This window comes from Trachymyrmex cornetzi, unplaced genomic scaffold, assembly GCF_001594075.2.
Source record: "Trachymyrmex cornetzi isolate Tcor2-1 unplaced genomic scaffold, Tcor1.1 scaffold166, whole genome shotgun sequence".
NCBI lineage: Eukaryota > Metazoa > Arthropoda > Insecta > Hymenoptera > Formicidae > Trachymyrmex > Trachymyrmex cornetzi.
The window spans coordinates 136,636-157,116 of record NW_017296266.1 but is presented as its reverse complement, the minus strand read 5'-3'; the positions used below and the strand labels follow the sequence as shown (position 1 = coordinate 157,116).

At 36.1% G+C, this 20,481-nt stretch overlaps 3 protein-coding genes across 5 annotated transcripts; 1 reads left to right on the top strand and 2 right to left on the bottom strand.

Annotated features, from left to right (window-relative positions):
• Positions 1-503: 503 nt before the first annotated feature.
• LOC108759054 (RNA-binding protein cabeza) lies at positions 504-7,210 on the top strand. 2 transcript variants are annotated; one of them, XM_018504329.1, is made up of 8 exons: positions 504-750; positions 1,552-1,884; positions 2,090-2,162; positions 3,455-3,483; positions 5,189-5,325; positions 5,741-6,084; positions 6,358-6,639; positions 6,822-7,210. In XM_018504329.1, the coding sequence occupies exons 1-8, from the start codon at positions 738-740 to the stop codon at positions 6,859-6,861; spliced, it is 1,251 nt and encodes a 416-aa protein (XP_018359831.1). In that variant the 5' UTR covers positions 504-737; the 3' UTR covers positions 6,862-7,210. The 2 variants fall into 2 exon arrangements, with proteins under 2 accessions (XP_018359831.1, XP_018359830.1); XM_018504328.1 differs by having other exon boundaries at positions 3,452-3,483.
• A 66-nt stretch (positions 7,211-7,276) lies between these two features.
• BI-1 (Bax Inhibitor-1) lies at positions 7,277-12,804 on the bottom strand. Its single transcript, XM_018504330.1, has 4 exons — positions 12,466-12,804; positions 9,166-9,467; positions 8,243-8,568; positions 7,277-7,660 (listed from the first exon to the last, which is right to left on the bottom strand). Exons 1-4 carry the CDS (start codon positions 12,516-12,518, stop codon positions 7,625-7,627), a joined length of 717 nt encoding a protein of 238 aa, XP_018359832.1. The 5' UTR covers positions 12,519-12,804; the 3' UTR covers positions 7,277-7,624.
• A 934-nt stretch (positions 12,805-13,738) lies between these two features.
• LOC108759075 (DDB1- and CUL4-associated factor 8) lies at positions 13,739-19,347 on the bottom strand. 2 transcript variants are annotated; one of them, XM_018504372.1, is made up of 12 exons: positions 19,218-19,347; positions 17,192-18,029; positions 16,860-16,991; positions 16,558-16,796; positions 16,296-16,439; positions 15,940-16,163; positions 15,641-15,806; positions 15,353-15,515; positions 14,967-15,097; positions 14,753-14,872; positions 14,457-14,567; positions 13,739-14,388 (listed from the first exon to the last, which is right to left on the bottom strand). In XM_018504372.1, the coding sequence occupies exons 2-12, from the start codon at positions 17,928-17,930 to the stop codon at positions 14,227-14,229; spliced, it is 2,331 nt and encodes a 776-aa protein (XP_018359874.1). In that variant the 5' UTR covers positions 17,931-18,029; positions 19,218-19,347; the 3' UTR covers positions 13,739-14,226. The 2 variants fall into 2 exon arrangements, with proteins under 2 accessions (XP_018359874.1, XP_018359875.1); XM_018504373.1 differs by having other exon boundaries at positions 14,463-14,567.
• Between the last annotated feature and the right edge of the window lie 1,134 nt (positions 19,348-20,481).

Sequence of the window (20,481 nt, the reverse complement as noted above, 5' to 3'; positions counted from 1 at the left end):
TAGTTAGAAACAACAGTAAACAGAAAAAGAACGATCTTATTATTCCTGCCTCTCACTCTAATCGTCTTTCTACCCCCACCATTGCCATCAGCAGTCCATTCTAGATGTCGATGCGTTGAGCAGACTCAACTGTTGTGGAGCAGATCCGTGAGCGCTCGCTGCTATTGGATGATCTAGAAGAATACACCAATAACAGCGAGCGCTCACGGATCTGCTCCGCAACAGTTGAGTCTGCTGAACGCGACCATTTTCAAAACCCTTTTCCTAGTTCCCACGATGTCCGCGTGGCTCAAACGGCACGATCTACAATTCGACATTCAGCAGCTAATAAGAAACTCTCTTTCCTAGGATCTTTCATGGTTTCATTCCTAGAAAAAAATCATCCGAACTACGGCCGAAAAATCCCTCGGGAACGACGTTTCCCATTGGACAACGTCAGCCGGAAGCGAGCAAAACGTCACTTGGGATTTCCGGCCGGTCGTTTCCGTTTCCGTCCGCAAGGCGAAAGGTAGCCGTGTCGTTTCACCATTCCAATTTGGTTCGTAAGCTCGTAAAGGAGATACGAGACGCGTGACTAAACAGCGAGGACGATCCCATTAGGGAGTATTTGTGAAGGAAGAGACGAGGAGGAAGAATCCGCGATCCAAGTTGCTCCGAGTCCAAAGCGCTCGAGCAAAAGTCACCTTTCCGTCTCCGTCGACGGTATCTCTTCATCGTTCGTCCAAAGGAGCGGCACGATGACGGACAGTCGTGAGTATTTAAGTAAAGTTACAGTTGCATGATTTGCGGAACGAGACCATTTAATTCCCGATGATGATGGGCCATCTCGGGAAGCGTCACCACACGCAGACCTAAGTCGTAGACCTAAGTTGGAAGATCGGAACGACCAGCGTCGCAAATCGCGATCAACATCGTCTTGTCGATTACGAGTGAAAATGGCGATTAGCAGAGGCGTCGAATACACCGAAGTAACGTTGGAGTAAAATTTTTGCGGACTCGAGAATGAGCGAGAAAAATTATTTTTGTACACGTGGGAGTTATTACTTCCCCGAATGAATATATTAACACATTTATAAATTTATTTAAGTATATATGTATGTATATATATATATACATTTCCCTCCAATAATTATTTAAATCCATAATTGTGTTAATAAAGATCTGTTTTCTCTGAACTTCTTGCATGGTTTATCCTTTCTCTTTGTAATTTGTTTATTAACTTCTTATCTTTATTTTTTCTTATTTTTGTATTTCTTTATGTTCATTTTGTGCTATCGTCTTTTTTTTTATTTTCTTTTTACTTGTCATTTTTATATTCTTAGAGGAGAACATTAATAAATGCCATTATCTATCTCTTTTCCCCTTTCTATATCATAAAAAAAATTAATAGTGCAAAAAGATTAACTGAAAAGAATAAATCGTAAAACATTAATAATCTGGTACTAAATTTTATTTCATGCAGCAGTATATAAAATATTACAACAGTATATTGGAAGATCTTTACAAAGGAGCTCAGATTGCTAAAAAAATATTTGCATTGAATTTTTACAGAGTATTCCAATTACCAACAGCAAGGATATAATCAGTACAGCCAGCCACCTCCTGCAACTGGTCAGGATACATCGTATCCACCACCTTCAACTGGTGGGAGCAGCTACAATCAGTACAGTCAACCACCTCCGAATTCTGGTAGCAACTATAGCAATTACAACAGCTACAGTTCTAACAGCGGTCAAGACTATCAGTCGCAGGCTCAAGGTAGCTACAGCAGCCAAAATAGCTACAGCGGAGGTGGCAGTGGAGACAGCAGTAATAATTATGGCAGCAGCTACAGCGGAGGTGGCGGTGGAGGATATAATCGCAATTCTGGTTCTTACAGTGGAGGTTCATATTTTCTTCGCACTCTTTATAATTAAAGATTCTGACTCCTGCATCTTGTTTTTTCTTCTTTGTTATATTTCTTCCTCTCAGTTTTTATAATCTGCCAGTTACATCAAAAAACTTCTGTAACTAAATTATTTTAAATAATCTTTCTTGATTTTTTCTCTTTTACAGTTCGTACTTTATATTCATTGTATATATGTTTTAGGCGGAGGTGGCGGTGGAGGCGGTAGATACAGCGATCGTGGCGGTTATGGAGATCGCTCCAGTGGTGGTTACAAGTAAGTTCATTTTCTAAATCTTTATATAATATACATAATGAAGCGAATAACCGGAGCAACGGACTCCGGTGTGTTAAATTAAAATCAACAGCCACCGCATTCAATAAGCATTCTTTGTCGAAGCAAAAAAAGGTATGCAATGATGTTCTTAACGCCAGTAAATGGAAAACTCTTGTTGAAATCATTACGAATCGGTTTTATGCCCGACCGGGCGTTAATGTGTTTAAAGTATGCCTACAGGTTTAACAGACAGATATAACTGAGGTAAAAAGAGGTAAAAAAAACAGTATATGACAATTGACGTAAAAAGGCTGTAATGTCGACACTATTCGCTGCTTCTGAAATAACAACAAACACATAACGTATATTCACATTCATACATGCACACGACATACACAGATTATGTGGCAGCTAAATGCAAAGGTCTTAAGTCGATTAGACTACAAAGCGATTGATGTCGCCACTGGGGCCACTGTTGTATTATTAGGTGTATTATATATGATTAGGCAACTATGGTATTTAAAGTCTGTCGTAAGAGATTACAGAGAAATATTGCCTTATCTGACCACTATTATACGCCATATTTAAATAAAAAGAAACAAGTTTTTGAGAAAAAGGTGGAATCGTATAATGTATTTTTCCATACGTTATTTGCCTTCAAGCGATACATAGTTTTACTGTGTGTATATCGTTACTTCTAGTATTGGTATTATTGAAACAGGTATTTTCCGAAAAAAATACTTTTTTTTTCTATCACGAACAAAAATTGAAAAGCAAAACACGTCGATTATGCTGTGCATTTACAAATTTCTATGTCCCAATCTGCAACGGAATCAACGGCGATTTGCACAGCGAATGCTTAACAATATTCCTTTCCGTCAAAGAGTTCTTTAGTCACAAGTAATTATATATATATATATATAATCAAATAGAAATTAGGCATGCTTTTATCAAGATTTATCTTTCCTCGAGACTCGTGTTACATCGAATCGATCAAAATACTCCGATTTATCTCTCTCGATTTATAATTGTTTGTCGTCGTTTCTCACATTGTATAAAGTTCTCTAAATCTGCATGCTAAACGACACTGACGGACGTGATTTAACGGCGGGACGAACGGTCTAATGTAAATCATGATGTGGTATGACTGTACAGACATTTAGACAAATAGGTACATCAATCAAGAAGAAAGGTGGCGAGCGGCATACATACGATTCGCCATGCATCGATCGATCGATCACAGTCTCTCCATGAGTCAACTCATTGGTATATCTGCTTCTGTGTTTTAGCAGTGGCGGTGGCCGTGGTGGTTATAACAAAGGTAAATGCACCAGACTGTTTGTACTAGTCTGGTGCTAAATATTCTAGCTTTCACTCTACTATTTACGATCTTAAATACTCGGTTACTCGGTGTTATATGAAAGGGCTGCTATGCAACATTGTTAGGATAGTGCAGTAAATAGCGTGCGATGTCTCTCAATCTCAAACTCGCACGGCGAATTTATCGTTGAAAGCGAGAACGGAGCAGAATGAAATATAAAACCGTTCGCGTTCTGCCTGTAGATGTATTATTGAAAAAAAAAAGACCAAATGCACTTTACGATCACCAATTGCTTTTTTTGTCCTACGAATCTGGCGCACGGATGTCGTATTCCTGCATTACCGTGTTAAGCAAGTCTTTCTTTTTCCCTTTTTTTTTCTTTTAAGAGTAGGACATCCCCGTGCGTCTGCCAAAATTAGATCTTTCATACATTCCGTAAGACTGTCGTTATCCTATCGATTTCCGTACTGTGCATGTCCTCGATGACATCGTGCAGTAGGAAAACTATTTTGGGAAATCCTTTAAAAGGTCGAAAGGTTCCTAAAAGGTAAAAATAAAAAAGGGTATTGCGAGTGAACATTAGTGAATAGAACAATAGTTGCACGATGATCGTGATTGATTTTTTATATGGTCGATACATTTTCAAATGCATATAAACGTACAAAGCGCGAGAAGAGTAAATAAAAGGCAGCTGGTGAGCTACTTGCCGATTCTGTGATTAAATGTCAAGGGTAAGAAATAATGTTGCAGCCCTTTTGTATGTTCAGCTGCAACCCTGTGTTCTATATGTATCGTTAGGTGTTAATGGGAATATTAGACCGCTACTAATGCATTACGTTTTTATAAATAACACGATACGAAGGGAGATTACGATGCATACTGCAAACGTAATTCGAAGTACGGAAATTATGCAGAAAAATGGGTACCTAAGTGAGAAATTGTTATTATTGAATGTAATTGTGCGTTCTTTTTAAGACCCCGTGAGAAAAAAAAGAAGTGGAAAAAACATGCGTAACGATAATTATGCTAAATATCCTGGGTGATAACGTTATAAGGATATACGTAGATGTGTGTATACGTGTTTAGTTGTTAAAATATACTTTATAAGTCTCCTTTAATACCCTACAAAAGAGAAAAGAACGTCTCTTGCTTTTGCTGGTATATACGTTTTCGTATATTATTTGCTGGTATATACGGTTTCGTATATTACGATTTATTACTTGTAAACTCTCAAATTCTGAATAAATAGAACGTTACCCAAATGAAAACTGATCATCCATTTTCCGCTTCTGCTCGTGTTTCAAAAAAAAATAAATAAAAAGTATGGCAGGAAATCCTTCGCAATCAAGATCGTAGAGGCTATTAAAAAATGTGTGGTAACTAACATCTCGAAAATAAACGACCGTTGTTCCTTACTAAGAATGTTGTGTCATCGGGAATACGATAACTTTGAATATACGACTCCATAATTTTTACTGAGAAGTGATGAACTCGAAAAAGATATATGGACAGTGTTTCCAAGCTCCTGCGCGGTCAGAGCAAGCCAAAAGTACAAAAAAGAGACGCGCAGCCGAAACACTTTCCTTGTATCTTTTAAAGTAGAACGAAGTAAAGTAGTAGCTCCAGGGTCGGTAGATACGCGAATATTTTTTTAATTATCTTAGACGCTTCTGTGCGACGAATCATTACTTTCGGTCCATTGCAGGGGGCTACGGTGACCGTAACAGCGGTGGCGGCGACGGAATGGTTACACAAGAGGATACTATTTTTGTATCCGGTATGGATCCATCGATCTCCGAAGAAGAGATTTGTCAACATTTTGGAGCGATTGGCATTATTAAAGTATGTATTCTTTCATATATATATACATATATCGCTCGCTTGCTATAATAACTCAAAAATGGTTATTTTGGAATTATTTACAGGAAAAGAACGAAAAGGAAGAAAAAAGAAATATACTTTGAAAAAAATTGTTTATTCCTCTACCAAAATTAATGTTACAAACTTTTAATAATGTAAAACATTCAGACTCATTTTTTGGAAAATTTGTTTTTCGAGTTGTGTCGTAGTAAATGAGCGATATGTAGATTAGTATTTACACCACACATTTATGTTTGAAGCTCTAATCTAATCTAATCTCCAATGCAATGTTATCTCGAATGAAAGGCCAAGAGTATTTGGAATTAAATGCGAAGTACGAAAGCGATAATGAGATCAAATCACATCAAATGTTCCAACGAAAACTTGATGTTTACAGCATGACAAACGCACAGGCAAGCCAAAAGTTTGGATGTACAAAGACAAGAACACAGGAAAGTCGAAGGGCGAGGCGACGGTTACGTATGACGATCAAAACGCCGCGCGTTCAGCTATTAGCTGGTTTGATGGCAAGGACTTCAAGGGCAGCACAATAAAGGTGCAAATGGCCCAGCACAAAAGCAATTGGCAAGGTAACCGCATGGGCGGTAGTCGTGGCGGTGGTGGCCGAGGTCGAGGTGGTGGTTTCGGCAGTCGTGGCGGAGGCGGCGATCGCGATGATCATCATCGTGGAGGCGGTAGCGATGATCGTCGTGATGGTGGCGGTCGTGGAGGCGACTGGAGGTGAATATAAAATTATATTATACTCAAGGAAATGAATGTCTGATTACGGCGCGGTCGCTTTGGGTATTCGTGCACCGAGTCTTTCTTAAAGCTCTATTTCCGACGTCATTCTGTCTTCATCGCTTATATACACACACGCACGCGCGCGCGTGTGTGTGTGTGTATGGCATGTTTCTATATACGTATATCATTATGTTGTTATATATTGAACAAGCTTGTGCCTTGATAGAGGAAGAAGATTAAGGTAACAAAACTAAAAATATCTTGAAACAGGTGTCCCAATCCCGACTGCGGCAACACAAATTTCGCGTGGCGGGATCAGTGCAATCTCTGCAAGAGCGCGAAACCGGAAGGCCTCGGCGGTTACAGTGGCGGTGGTGGCGGTGGCGGCAGAGGAGGTGGTGGCCGAGGTGGTGACCGCGGAAGCAGAGGGGGTTTCAGAAACGATCGAGGTGGACGTGGAGGTGACCGAGGTGGCAGAGGCGGTGGCGGTTTCCGTGGTGGAGACCGGGGCGGCCGTGGTGGACGAGGCGGTCCCATGAGGGGCGGCAGCGGGTAGGTTTTACCCTTCATGTTTCTTGCATGATCCTCAACTCTTCGTGAACTTTTACTTTTCGTCGATATGTTGAGGAAGGGGGGAGGGGCGGAGAGTTCACGTCGACGAATGTATTTTTACATAGATATAAACCTGAATATATTGATTGTTGCTTGTCCATTTTCAATAAACTTTGTTTTAGTCGAGGTGACAGGGACAGGGATCGCCAGCGACCATACTAATGTAATCTTCTTGAGAAATATCGACGATTGATCCACCATTACTATAATAAATAACTTGTACACATATTGTACACACTGTCAGCGCTTGTACATTTCGCAGAATGGAAGCAGTCACTCTTTATTCTATGTATGCGACATGTATTGTCTTTCTTTTCGCGTGATCTTTTTATATTCACTAGAAGACTAAAAATCACATATGTATGTTACGTTCGTATAAAATTAATTTTCAAATAGATAATATACATAAGACCTCTTAAATGTGTAAACACATGCGATCGAATCGATCGACTTATTTAATTACCTACATCCCCACTTGAAGTTTATATGAAATAAAAAGAGAAAAAATTTGGGAAAATTCATTTATTGAAAGTTGAAAATATAATACACAGTTAATTTATATTATATTATATATATATGTATACAAGTTTGATGGAGAATTATAACTCAGAGACATGACCAAAATAAATTACATGTCTTCATCTGTAATCGGACGTAAGAGAAGCCGATTTCATTTATAGTAACCGAAATGCATTTAACATTTTCCTCTTTTTTTCAATATAGTAAATATATATTTATATAGTTTCGCGTTCGCGCTAAAGAGATGTTATGCGTATATACGTATATGACGTGGTGTATATCGGTATTTATATAATTTTTTCCGGTATGTATATGTACACAAATACCTAGGTATGGATAGATTACATGAAGACCTCTAGTTTATGGATTTACTTGAATGCACCGCAATTACTCGTTTTGTTTTCACTCAATCTCTACGCTTGCGTGAATCCTTGGACAGTTCCTGAAACGAAGGAGAAAAAATCAAATATAAAAATTGCGAAAAGTTTTTTAATTATTAATATATATTTCTAACTGCAACTCAATTTTTTTAAAGGGATTACTTATTTGTAACGAAATATGCATCCAAATATTTATTTTAAAAATGTGGTCTAATATACATAACTTTGATATGCAAAACGCAAACTAAAGATCGTTTTATTTTTGTTTCGATTTAAGTGCTTTTTTTCTATACCACTAGAAGTATCTCGATCTTTTTTTATTATTCCACGTTTCGTATTGTTCCACATCATGTTTTATTTCAACGCTATAATGCCCGATCGATCTTTTAATCTACTTAATGTCGACGCAAACTGAGCCCGTAAACACCGACAACACAGCAGTTATCGATTTACTATTTCTAATTTGTATTATTTGCTTTTACACGAGTTAATTTTAAACCGATGAAAAAATTATATTCTAAATAATCAATTGTTTTGAAATTAAAGGAATAACCTGCTAAAAATTCCTTTCGTACATCAGTGAAAAATAACGCGGCAATTTTAAAAGGTATCAAAGTAATAGTTCATTCATCAGGGTAATTTACCTTTTGCGTAAGTATCACAAGGAGGTGTCGGAAAACGCCTACAAAGTCGATGAACAGATCCAAGGAGTGCATGATGAAGTCCCTGCTACCAATGTGATACTTCTCGATAATCAGTTGTGTGTCGTAAATAACGAAGCCGCAAATAACGAATAATCCCACATACAGGTGTGCTTGATAGAGGAAGGTCGAACGCAAGAACAGATTGATGAAGGAGAATAAGAACATAGCATTCAGCATACTCATTAAAGTGCCACCAAGAAACAGCCAACGGCCACGTGCAGCCAAAAGCGCAGAAATACTAAAGGAAACGAAGACGACCGTTGTGCCTGTAAACATTTTATTGTACAATTATTGTATATCGAATTATATTAACATAGAAAGAATATATAGAACATATCTGTATTTGTTCTATGTGAAACAAATGCTTCTTCTAAAGTTTTTTTTTATAGATAATAGATAGTTTAGATCTTACTTTCGATATTCTCATTTCGTGATAGTTTAATATAATGATGCGCAATCTTTTTTGAAGGTCATTTTCAGAAAGCTCGAAAAATTTAGATAAAATTTTTCGAGCGTTTGCATAAAATAAAAAGATATGATTTTATATTTTCGACTTCGAGTTGATCGCAAAAAATTCACAGGTAGGCTGCACATTGGCGATTTAATTGATTATTTATCTAATGTATCTTATCATCTTTTTTAAAATCTTCTATAAATATACAAAAATTCTTAACTCAACGATTTGTTTTCGAGTCTCGTATACGTAAAAGTGGACTTGGACAAAATCAATTTTACTTGAACTTTAGACCAAGTTGATTAATTTCGAATCAATGTAATCGATTGTGGGCAGTGCCTTATCTCAAGAAAAATGGCTAAAATGCCAGAAACAGCGCAAAATAGTTAAATCAATACGGTTAACTCACCAACTAATGCTGTCATTACAATGCTCGGGTCTATGCTGACCACCAATTCAAGCAAAGGCCCCAAACCAAGACCGGATAGGAATGCAAATCCCAGGAGGTAGCTGAGACGCAGTTTTTGGTTCTTGCCATTATCGGGTGTTGTCATCAACGCAATGAGGAGGCCCAGAGTGCCGATAGTCGTCAGCAGATTGGCCTGCAGGAATTGCGTGTACATGTGCACGTAAGCTCCAGCAGCCGCTGACACGGTGGACAGGGACAGGCAACCGTACACATTTTTTAAGTGTTGCCTGACTGGTGCATTTCTAAAAACAATCATTATTGTCAGTTAATTCGCTTTCCGTTTCATAAATTATTTAAGACAATTCTGCAAATATATTCTGATGCTGTAAAAAAAAACATCTCATTTACATCTATATATATATATCAGAATACATTACCAGTATATCTTTCATATATAGATTAAAATAGTTTTGAAATATGAATCTCTCACCTTATATGAAACTCAACCTCTTTGTAAGTCACAAAGAGGTAGAGATTTATGTTTCAAAACTATTATTGAAACTCGAAAACAAATCTTTCACTCGTTTATCTAACTCTATAAATAGCGTAACACAATTTTCTCTTCCGTCTTTAGGTTTCTCTGCATGCAATCCCGGTCTCGAACACATTTTATTATACGCAGTTAAGTCAAATAAGGCGATTCATGTTCTTTTTTCAGATGCTCTTTTGTATCTTGCCTGGAAAGTTGATTCAAGGCCATTCGTAGGATATTTATATCAACGCACTTGCGATGTATTTAACTATAAAAAATTCAGTCGCAGCGTCACTTCATTGATGCTGCCAATCGTTATCCATATTTTAAAAGAGTGGCTTCCATCAATCTGTGATTAACTCAACCGGTAGAATATCGTCTAAAAGTTTTCTAACTACATAATTCACTAAAAGAGAACTAGTATTGAACAAAGGAAGATAGAATATGCCAGATAGCACAAAAAAATGTTCCATATTCTAAAGCGTAAAGCGACAAAAACGAACTGGAGAAGAAGAGTTTGTAGGGAAAGAAGAGAAAGACTTGGAAATAATGAAGATAAATAATGGAAGGAGACAGAAGGGAAGAAATAGATAGAGGAAAAAGACAAATTTGCTTAGTTAGATAGTTTGATGGTTCACTGTTTAATATCAAAAAATTAAATTTAAAAAAGTTTCAGTTCAACTTTGCAGAAATTTTTCACACAGTTTGTACAAGTGTCTCTCAGTCCATTATTATTTTACAAAAATACAGATTATACAGATTAAATAAGATTGAATAATATAAAGTAGCTAACACACAGAATAAAAAAAAATTAAGTAAAATTAGTTCTGTTTGTTTTGTTTGTCTGAAATATAAAATATATAAAAAGTATATATAGATGTAAAATAAATGTAAAGTATAAAATGTCTAGAAGCCATCGCCATCTTAAGTTGCAAGATAAAGAGTAAAATTAAATAAATAATAAATAATTCATTGTCTGTGATTAATTATTCAGTGATATATTACACAAATCAATAAAAAACCAATTAATTTATCCATATCAACAAAATTCTACAAGCATCGATAAACCAATTGTTGCTAAAAAAAATTTAATCAATTGTCCTAAAAAAATGAGGCACTATCAATTCACGAAGATATTATCACAGATTTAATATAAATAGACAATAGAGAGCAGGGCAAGATGTGAAGGACCGACCCAATTGGACAACATTCTCGAAACCGGAAATACTTCTCACTGTGTCATTTTCCTCTCCCTCTCTTTATTAGTTCCATAAATTCTTCCAAAAAAAAAAAATGTTTTTCCTCTCTCGAAATTTTTATCTCTTCTGCCTCCTTTTTTCATAATCAGATTTACGAAACGTTGACAACTTAATATCCATTAATTCAACCAGCAGATGTCTATCTCTATTACTATAAATTAATTTCCCGATTACTTTTTTCCAGTTCTAAGAATTTAAAGGAGACAAAAAGAAGACACAAACACAGAACAAGTTGAACCGAGATTAAAATTAATCTGAATATTAGTTAACAAAAGTACAGGATTCTCAGTATATAAATACTAAGTAGAAAGTTTAAAGGGCGAATGAGAGTCAAAATATAAAAACATATTTTTTTAAATATCATAACAAATATATTATTACGTAGATCTTAAAAATTATTGTAATAACAAGATTAAGAAGATTACATAAATTAAATTATCTTTAAGTGTGATTATATAATTAAAAAACATTTCTAATCACTGGGTGCTCAATGCATTTAATGAAAATTTGTATAACTGAAAAAGGGCTCAACTCTGTAGCCGAAACATGTATTGTTAGCATATGCGTTTTTTAACTATGTAATCACACGTAAGATAATTTAATTTATGTAATCTTCTTAATTTCATTATTACAATAATTTTTAAGATCTACGTAATAATATATTCGTTACGATATTTTAAGAAATACGTTATATTTTGACTCTCATTCGTCCTTTAAACTTTCTACTTAGTATCTAAATATTAGTAAAAATCGGACAAAAGAATCGCCCGAGGCAAACACAAATTCGACCTCGAAACTAACTCTTTACGTTAAAAACAACAAAAAATCAATAATTCCATCCACGTTGATGAAGCAACGCGAGTATGGCTCTGTAAATTAATCGCCGATATGGCAATTGGAGTTTGATCGAAGTCGGTCCCTGCTATTCCAAGTGCAAAATGCACGACGCAAAACGGCTAAAAACAACACGTATGGATCTGGAAAAAAAAACTCTATACAGGGTGTCCCAACTTTATCGCAACGTTAATAACGTTGGACGAGGTGGGGAGAGAACTGAAATTAGCCTCTCTCCCGTCGTTATCGGTGCTGTCATCGAAGAAAGTCGCAAAATCTCTCCGATGCCATACTTTCGGCGTCTTTCGCTTTCACTATACATAGATGCAGTCCCGCAGATGCGTCGCGTTATTTACGGACCAACATGCGTCCATCGTCATTCCAGAACACCTACCGAACATCTATCGAAGGTCATGACATCGTGCATGAATACGTGACGACACGACGTATGATCATGAATTATGATAATCATTGTATTTCTACATGGAAATAAAAAGCACAAGACAGATCGTCCCCGTGATTACGAAATTGCGTCACGGGACCAAGTCTCGTAGGCTTCCTCGAGAGGAAAAGAGAAGGAGAGGAGGGAGGGGGGGAGGAGGAGAGAATCGCACAAACATATTTCCATGTTCCCGATTATAACGCCCATCCTTTCGTTGCGAACGCGATACTCACAGCGTGCTGCTGAAGGAATTGAAGAAAGCATTCAGGTTCAGGGCTGATGCCATAATTTTGCCGTCACTTCTGACTCGCTGGAGCTCGAACAGGGTTGTGGCTCTCGCCTCTCTCTGGACTGATTCACTAGTCTCGACCGCTGACGATCAACGCGTTGCACGGAACGTTCCGCTCGCTTGCAGCTCAATGACTGGCGGTATTGCCCGGCTAATTCCTATGCACGCGGGGAAGGTAAGGATTATCGGCAAGGCAAGTCGACGAATTACACGCACGTACGTAGTCGATCTCCGCGCGAGGACACGTCAGTGGTATTCCTACGCGTAGAAGCCAGCCGACGGGGCAGACGAGGATAGGAGAGAACGGACGCGACCAATTGGCCATGCGCGGCGTAGCCCCCTCCCACCGATCGCGCGGCGTCGCCGCCAGATGGCGGTAGCCTCGATCGCGCTATACAGTGTCCCGAAAACATAGACGTTCCCCTTTCGCATCATCCATTTGTATCAATTTGTCTAATTTTAATCAATTTTGATCGGTTCAATTAATTCATCTTTTTCTAGTTCTAAATATAAAAAAAAAGAAGAATAAGTTGAGCCGAGATTAAAAACTTCGATTAATTTATCGACAATTCGTCAGAATTATTCACAAGTTAATATATAATTCTATCATAATCCAATGTTTGTAATTTAAACTTTTTAACTGTTGAAACTACGTACTTAACAGAAAAATTAATATTTCATCCATGACAATGAAATAGTACAGATACTAAGTTAGTTATCAATTAAATTAATCGAAGTTTGATTGAAGTTATCGTTTCGCATAAAGGATATCCGAATTATAATCAAAGTTTTATCATCGGCATTCGTCTTTATCGCTTTCCCGTAATTTTCTGCAATGTTCCTCTGCATTCTCTTTTTCTCTGGCTGACTGCTTCGAAAAAGGGAGTTTCGATGTGTGTTTTATCTAGACACGTGAACTTCGATATGAATGTTCTGAAATATCACAAACTATTCATTCACACATATATACACAACTTTGTCGTCATACGCTTGCTCAGCAAAAATTTGACTTTCTGATGTATTCAAATGTCCGTCGAGTTATCGATAAATTGCTTTCTTAATATCATATCCTCTTCTTCATATAAATTAATATTAATATATAATTATAAATCAAAAAGCCTCATAATTTCTTAGAAATATGATTGTTATATTCATATATTACATATATTATATAAGCGCGTAAACATATATATATATATATACATATATATATATATATGACATATAAACCAAATTAAAAAAAAAACAATCCTGTGGAAGATACATATCCCCCACAAATACGTTTGTTAATTATATCAAACGCTTTCAAATTTTATGCGTTTTCTCCGGCTTTATAATCACTTATTAGACAATACTATATTATTCTCTTTCTCTTAGTTATCCCCTAATATCGTACACTAAAAACATACAGTCTTCGTGTCCGTTCAACATATATATTCAAAAATTACAATGCAACTGTAAACCAACTTATGTAGGTCACACTACCGATTATATCTAACTGATAAAAAAGATCAATTGTAACTAGAATACGCAGCTCCTTTGATACGTTGCGGTACTGTCCCTCCTATACACTCCGCTATGTAAAGCTATTGACACAGTTATTCAGTAGAATTTATTATAATTGTGAAACGACTAACATGAATGCCTTGAACGCTATATAACTCTCATCGCAATAATATCAAATCGCGTTAATTAAGCAACAACTTTAAGACGGAGGACACTGTATTCTTCGGACATCGCCTTCCGATTGATTATCGCTGTCCTCGGACGAGCTGTCCATCGAGGAGTCATCAAAGTGATAATCATCGTCATCGTCGTCGTCTTCGTCTCGATTTGGATTCTCGAGTCCGTAACGCGTATAAAGATTCTACAAAAAACAGGATAGAATAGTCAATTTTTCGACATCGACAAAAATGCCCGATATATATTACTTACACGTACTCTCTCTCTATGACGGATATGTCTCAGTAAAATCCAAAGTAATTGGCCATCAAATGAATCAGGCACGTTTTCTTGCTTCCTATTTCTTGCATTGGACTTGACACACTTGTGAAAAAAAAAACCGGAACACATGAATCATATGTTTATCGAAATGTAATTAGTCTACTGTATTAGTTTTTCTTATTTCAGGAACACGCGCGCGTGAAAAATTATTATAAAATAATATGATAAAATAAAGAGAAACACAAAATAGAAGACATTATGGAAAGATGATTTTTGTCTTTACGTACATTCGCGAATGATTTCATCACCGGAGGTTCTCCACACGAAGGTACCCATATCTTAACATCGTAATCCAATCCACTTGTCGCGAGGATGGGAATATGTGGGTGTCCCTCTAAGCAATTTACCTATAAATTAAATTTTAAAAAAGACCGCTTTTTTTCTATACTGTGAAAAAGAAAAATTTGTTTTTCATCGAATTTATGAAATGTGGAAACTCACAACTCCTTGCTTGTCTCCTGTCATCCATTGTACAACGGCTTCTGTATTTTTGTCCCAAATGAATATATTACCGCAATCAGATCCAGATACAACATACTCGCTTTTAGGACCAAAGAAATTGACTCCCTTTACTGCAATCAAGTGACACAGATGACTGCAATATCAAATATTAATAAATCGGAATTACTGTCGCGAATTAAAAGAGATATAAAAAAGATTTCTAGAAAGAAATCTCTCAGTACAAAAAACAAATTAAAGTGCTTCACTAAATCCTGTTACTGTTAGTTTTTCTCTGTTGAAACGCACACAAAGAGATCAAAAATCTAGAATGAAAAATATAGAATACAACAATGTAATTGCATTTTACGCAATTTCATATTACGTACCAGTTGCACTATTCCTATGACCCTGATATTTATGAGCGTAATCTACATGTGAAGACATTAATCTATCAAATAGGTAAATGTCTTCGTCATTGTACGACGCGAGAATTTCTGTTCCGTTGTGATTGTATACAGCACACGTTACATGCGCGTGTTTATTCCCTGTCTGAGACATTTAAATTACATATGTAAAATTAAACACATGTAAAGAAAAACGAGCAACACTGTTCTATTGTATTAAGTATTGGTAAACTTTTTCATTAAACAGGATTGTAATACCATATGACGTACCAAGTGATCAGGGCATAGTTTATAAAGCGGCGTCGAAACTTTTCGCCGATCATATACTCTCACATAATGGGAACGGCCGCCGACACAAAATTCATTACTATTAAAAGGATTAGAATGTATACTGAACAGTTGCACTTCTGACGAACCTTCCTTTACTACAAGTAATCTATGGATAAAGAAAAGTCTTTTCATATATATATCTATTACACGAAAAATTAACATATGTAAAAATACTGTGACCTACAGATAATGAATAAAAAATAAACATATATTTAAATTTTTTAATCATAATGACTTACTTGTTTGGTTTGCTCTCCCGAATGTCTATGGAGAATACCCTTGCATCTTCTCCAGCAGAAAAGACAACATGTGGTGTTTCAGGATGCACAGCCAATTTGTGCGATGGTCCACGATGCGCTGCCAATTTCTTCGATGTGTCGTGTTCAAGATCCAGCAAACGTACCTGACCGTCTCTAGCACAAGTGACCATAAGATACTCTACATCTAACGGCAACCACTTGGCCTAAACAATTAAATTAGTAAAATAAGAAAAATAAATATATAATTATGTAGATAACTAATAATGATAAACCTTTATAATTGATGAAATACTCTAATCGCAACGCTTTAACTATAAGTATATATAAATACATACTTGAAACATATTACTTGTATGGCCACTCATAAACCAGTGACGTTTTTTTCCTACAGCCCAATCCCAAATAACAACTGCTAAATCATCAGAGGCACTGGCTAATAAATTTCCTTTTTGATTGAAATTTAAGGCATTTACACAACCCTATAAATAATCAAATGTTAATATATACCACTAAATAATCATTAAAAAATAGCCTAGCAATGATCCTATAAAACATTGTATAGCTCAATGTGCAGCATTTACAAGGTGAATAATTTACCTGATGCTCATTAAGATTATACATAAGCTCGAGTCGCTCTACTGCATGTAAAGAACCATAGAACCTTCTTTGGAATAACGGATTGCTACCTATTTGCCGATTTATCACTTCCGGTACAATACGCCAATTAGGAGGTGGTTTCTCTATTTTTAGACAATGAGGTATTTCTTCGTCCTCATCCTCATCTTCCTCTTCTTCATCCCATTCATCTTCATTAGCTCTCCATTCATTCGAGTCAGCTATCCATAATTTAAAATTTTACATCTTACCAAACAAGTAGTGCATTAAAAAAGTATAAATACCTCTTTCATCTTTATATCGATCAGATTCGTCATTAGGCGTTTCTGATCCTGCTCTGTGAGTCTCTGAACTTCTATTTGATGTTTCATTCTGATGAACCGAATCATTTTTAGTACTGGCAGATGCAACATTTCCTAAAATTATAATTATTTTCTGTATATAATTTATACATACTTATTAGTATTATTATATATAATTATTTAACTAATATATTTTTGTGATCTTATGTATCATTCAACAAAACTTTTTGAACGTAATTATAGATATCACAAAATTATAATTAATAAATATACATATATTGTTACCAAAACTTTATATATAAGAAAACAATTACCTTCATCTGCATCAGGAATGGGAGCTTCTCTTGTTACTTCATTCGACAAGGTATTACTAGAACTGTCATCATTATCACTTGTTATATTTCGTCTCTTACGATAATTTCGCTGTTTCATTTTTGATTTGTTCCTTTGAAACGTCACTGTATCATCATTTATGTTTCCAGTACTGGCGTTACATGCACTCTTATTTAATTTCTGCCGCTTACTAGAATCTTCGTCTGAGCTATCGTCTGATTTTTCTATCGACGTGCCACTGCCAGCATGTTGACCTTTAGAGATACTTCTTTTAACTTTATTCTGATCTGTGTATAATGCATTTGCTTCGTTAGTATAAGAAGAAGACGGACTATTGTCTTGCGAAGTAGTCGCTTCTGATAAATCAACTGAATTAAAATTGGTAGCATATAAGATTTCTTTTAGAACATCGTTAGTTTTGTCACACTTATCAGTTGTTATCTTAATTTCGTCTTCTGTAGAAAGTTCCATAGGCTCGTTTGCTTGTTCATTTTGCATAGATCCACAAGCGAGATTGTTATCAAATCCGACTATATGACTAGCGTCTTTTGAAGTGACATTGCTATCGAATGCAACACTAGAACTGTCTACATTCGTTGAGATGCTTGAATCTTCTGGAGAATTTGATTGCACTTTTCTAGATTCCTCAGAATCCTTGATGTCAGGAAATTTCACCTCAGAATCATTATTGACATCATGTATATTATTTTCGGAGTCCATTTTCAAAATTTTATATGTATTTCTTTTGTTTATTCAAAATGTCAGCAATCATCCCTTCAAAGAGACACAATCTGCAGTTGCAACATGTCCAACGTTTATCTAAAAAGTGATGATTATAAAAATTCATATAATAAATAATGAGGAATCTCTTTACATATTACAAATTATTCTCATTATATATATATATATATTATATACAGGTATATAAAGGATGTATATATTTAAAATAAAATATTATGTATATATACATATATATACTTTATATATAATAGGTATATTTTATAATTATGCGTTTTTTTTAGAATAATTATTTAAAATATCAAGAAAAAAAGATTCTTATCTACCCGAAATGTATCAACATCTATCAAAAACTTTTTTCTTAATTAAATGGACAACTTCATAGCATCCAAAACATTAAGGTCTATATTCAGAACGCATACCAACATATAATTAGTATATATAGTCCATGTTACATATAATATACAGAATTTATATAGAAATAAAAGCATGCATTTATATCAATAAATTCGGGCCTATAAATCATAAAGTATTTGGTATTAAATACAAAAATAAATATTATTTCAAACTCGACAAATAAATATCAAGATCTTTTTTTAAAAAGCTTTATGTCACTATGACATTTCAAAAAGCCAAAACATTCTTCTCGTCATAGCTTTATAAAGTTAAAACTAAATTTAAAGTAGCTTGTTTATCTTTCGAAAAATTCACCATTTCGACATTTCAGGAAGATAAAACATTTTCATTATCATAACTTTTTAAAGATAAAACTGAATTTAAAATATAGATTAATAAGAAGAATCTTGATGCAAGTCTACAATGTAAATCACTGCAGGGAATCGCAAGCTGTGTTGAGGTTGTAGACACGGCTAGCACATCGTCGCTGATTTAGCACGATCGTCGTCTTTAACACAACCCGCATTAGCGCAGGAGAGACGTAAAAAAAAAGGGTTGCGTGTCTCTAGTTATGGATATTAATCGCGCAACGAAGGAATATTGACGAGATCCTGCATTACATAAATTCGCCATTCGCATTCCGACCCCCTTTTTTCCTGCCCCTTCTTTTTAGCGGAATTATTTGCTAAAATGGCCAGCGACATACGCAATGCAACACGTATATCGACACGGCTATGTATGTATAAAGTTTCACCAAGGGACGTCGAGTCTTCTCGATGATAAGAACAAGACGTCGTAGGTCGTTCAAGTGAAGAATCAAGACACGAACCGCGAACGAGCCAGGACCAGCTGTCCCGTCGATGAGATACTCACCTCGAGACTTTCACTGACGAAACGCGGTATGCTCACACACAAAGCGGTATGTTCCCAATCACAGCGCTACTAAGATCACAATACGATGCATACACGGTAAGGTAAATGCACAACTCATAATCCCCGACACCCCAACCGAGGCTGCGATAGTTACTGACATAACGAATATAGGGTGCGTTCCGAGTGACGCGTGAAGCGCATGATGTATCGTTTTATCCTTCTTTATTATTTGGTGAACAACAAGGACAAATGATGCGTAATGCGCTTCGTGCGAAACTCGGAACGCACTCATAGTGGCGGGAATTTAAATCTGTTCTTTGTGTCTGAGTTAAACTATAATGTATATACATAAATATATTTATATAATTAACGTTTAATGAAAGCCAGATAATAATTTTGATTCAATATCCACTGCAGCAACAAAGAACAGGTTTTTTTCTCGATTTTATTAGTCGATCTTGTCGCATCAAAAGAGAACAAAAAGAAAGACAAGATGTTACAACCAATCAGTTGTGCCAATGGAATTCATTGTCAGCGAAAAGACCGTCGATTGGTCGACGCAAAAAATTTTCTAAAGCTATGTCCCAAAATTCACTGCCGGCGCTGAAAATCTACAGTTTACATTTTCAGCACTGACAGCAAATTTTGGAACATAGCCTAGCACTATGCATGCACGCAAGTAAATGGACAAATCTATCGCATTTCCGTAATTTTTCTCTGATTTTTCAAATATTTATCTTCGTGAATTCTCTATGGGTGCGTTCCACTTAACGTTCACAACGTTCACGAGTATCATCCTTCTTGTCATCAAAAATTAAAGGCTACGTTCCAAAACTTCCTCTCTGAGGAAGATTTTACTCTATATGCTATAGTATACGTTACGTGTACTATATATTTCGAGTAAAATTTTCCTCGGAGAGGAAGTTTTGGAACGTAGCCTAAACAAGGATGGAATGATACATGGAAGCGTTAGAACGTTTAGTAGAACGTACTCTGTTCCTCTTGTAGGAGTCCGGAGAGACATTCCACACGAGGGTACGATTGTAATGGAAGTTGTCAGGATAGGAGACCACACACGCTTCTGTATTATAAACCTTTATTCAATAGGCGTCCGCCTTCTACGGCGTCTCTACAAGAACTCTCTCCTACGGTTACCCGCTCTCAATAAATCAAGGGTCCAATCAGGGGACAGATGGTCTCCGTTGCCCGTTGACCAATCACGTTGCAGTGGATTAACGGCGTGAGCTACACTAGCGCGGCTGCC